The sequence below is a fragment of the Rutidosis leptorrhynchoides genome, chromosome 3, assembly GCF_046630445.1.
Source record: "Rutidosis leptorrhynchoides isolate AG116_Rl617_1_P2 chromosome 3, CSIRO_AGI_Rlap_v1, whole genome shotgun sequence".
Classification (NCBI taxonomy): Eukaryota; Viridiplantae; Streptophyta; class Magnoliopsida; order Asterales; family Asteraceae; genus Rutidosis; species Rutidosis leptorrhynchoides.
Window position 1 is genome coordinate 392,441,251 of NC_092335.1, and position 1,339 is coordinate 392,442,589.

Sequence of the window (1,339 nt, forward strand, 5' to 3'; positions counted from 1 at the left end):
GCTGCCAGGGGCTGTGCGAGCCAAGCTAGTGGCTCCTAACACTGCGTTAGCAGGATTTTCTAGAGAGTCCGCATGGCTAATCGGGATCATCGAATTAGAGCTGGAGCTTCAAAGGTCAGATTGGAAGAAATTTAGAAGCATACATTGACGACCTAGTTATAAAAAGCACAATAGAACAAGGTCTGTTGGAAGACATATTAGAAACATTCGCGTCGTTAAGAAAAATTAGTATGAAGCTCAACCCGTCGAAGTGCAGTTTTGGAGAGGAAGAAGAAAAGTTTCTTGGTCATATAATAACTGAGCGCGGGATACGTACAAACCCAAAGAAAATAGAGGCAATCGATAATATGTCGTCACCCAGAAATAAAAAAGAAGTACAAAGTTTAACGGGTAAGTTGGCGGCATTAACGAGGTTCTTATCAAAATTCGCAGAGCGATCACTCCCCTTTTTTGGGACATTGAAGAATTGCTTAAAGAAAACTGATTTCAAGTGGACGGAGGAAGCAGAAGTGGCGTTTCAAGAAATGAAAAAGTTGCTGAAAGAGCTGCCAACAATGACTGCGCCGATTGCGGGAGAAACGTTGATACTATACTTAGCTGCATCGAAGGAAGCAATAAGTTCAGTATTAATAGCAGACAGAGGACAGGTACGCACTATAAAATTAAAAATAGCTAATTTTCAATCAATAGGCTGTTAAAGTTATATAATTATGCTGTGCGAACAGCTACAAATGCCTGTATATTTTGTTAGCAAAGCTTTAACGGGAAGCGAATTAAACTATCCTGCAATCGAAAAACTGGTTTATGCACTCGTGCATACGGCTTGACGCTTACGAAGGTATTTCCAAGCGCACCCAATAAGGGTCCTAACAGATCAGCCGATAAATCAGGTACGACAAACAACAATTTGTCGTCAAACAAATATAAAACTGCTTGATAAATTCTAGCAAATTTACATTCGCTGATACTTGTTGAGCAGGTGCTATATAAACCAAAAAATTCTGGTCGCATGGCCAAATGGGCTATTGAATTGGGAGAGCATAAAATAAGCTTTTCACCACAAAGTGCGGTAAAAGGGCAAGTCCTAGCAGATTATCTGGCTGAAACAGCTGGAGATATCGAAGTCTCACATGAATCAAAAGAAATACCACCTCCGCCCGAACAGCTGTAGGAAATGCACACAGACAGGGCTTGTGGCCCAGAAGGTGCAGGGGCAAGAATAGTCCTAAAAAGTCCAGAAGGAGAGGAATATACCTTCGCACTGAGATTCAGCTTCCCTGTCACAAATAATGAAGCTGAATATGAAGCATTGTTATCTGGAATGCTGGTAGAAAAATAT

General features: G+C 41.1%; 1 protein-coding gene across 1 annotated transcript; it reads left to right on the forward strand.

Annotated features, from left to right (window-relative positions):
- The first annotated feature begins 230 nt into the window (after positions 1–230).
- LOC139901346 (uncharacterized mitochondrial protein AtMg00860-like) lies at positions 231–937 on the forward strand. The gene is made up of 2 exons (XM_071884073.1): positions 231–647; positions 752–937. The coding sequence occupies exons 1-2, from the start codon at positions 231–233 to the stop codon at positions 935–937; spliced, it is 603 nt and encodes a 200-aa protein (XP_071740174.1).
- Positions 938–1,339: the final 402 nt, after the last annotated feature.

Bases quoted from the DNA above. Each gene is read 5' to 3' on its own strand.
- LOC139901346 (XM_071884073.1), top strand. From the start codon at position 231: ATGAAGCTCAACCCGTCGAAGTGCAGTTTTGGAGAGGAAGAAGAAAAG. The intron at 648-751 runs GTACGCACTATA...ATATTTTGTTAG, and splicing joins TAATAGCAGACAGAGGACAG to CAAAGCTTTAACGGGAAGCG.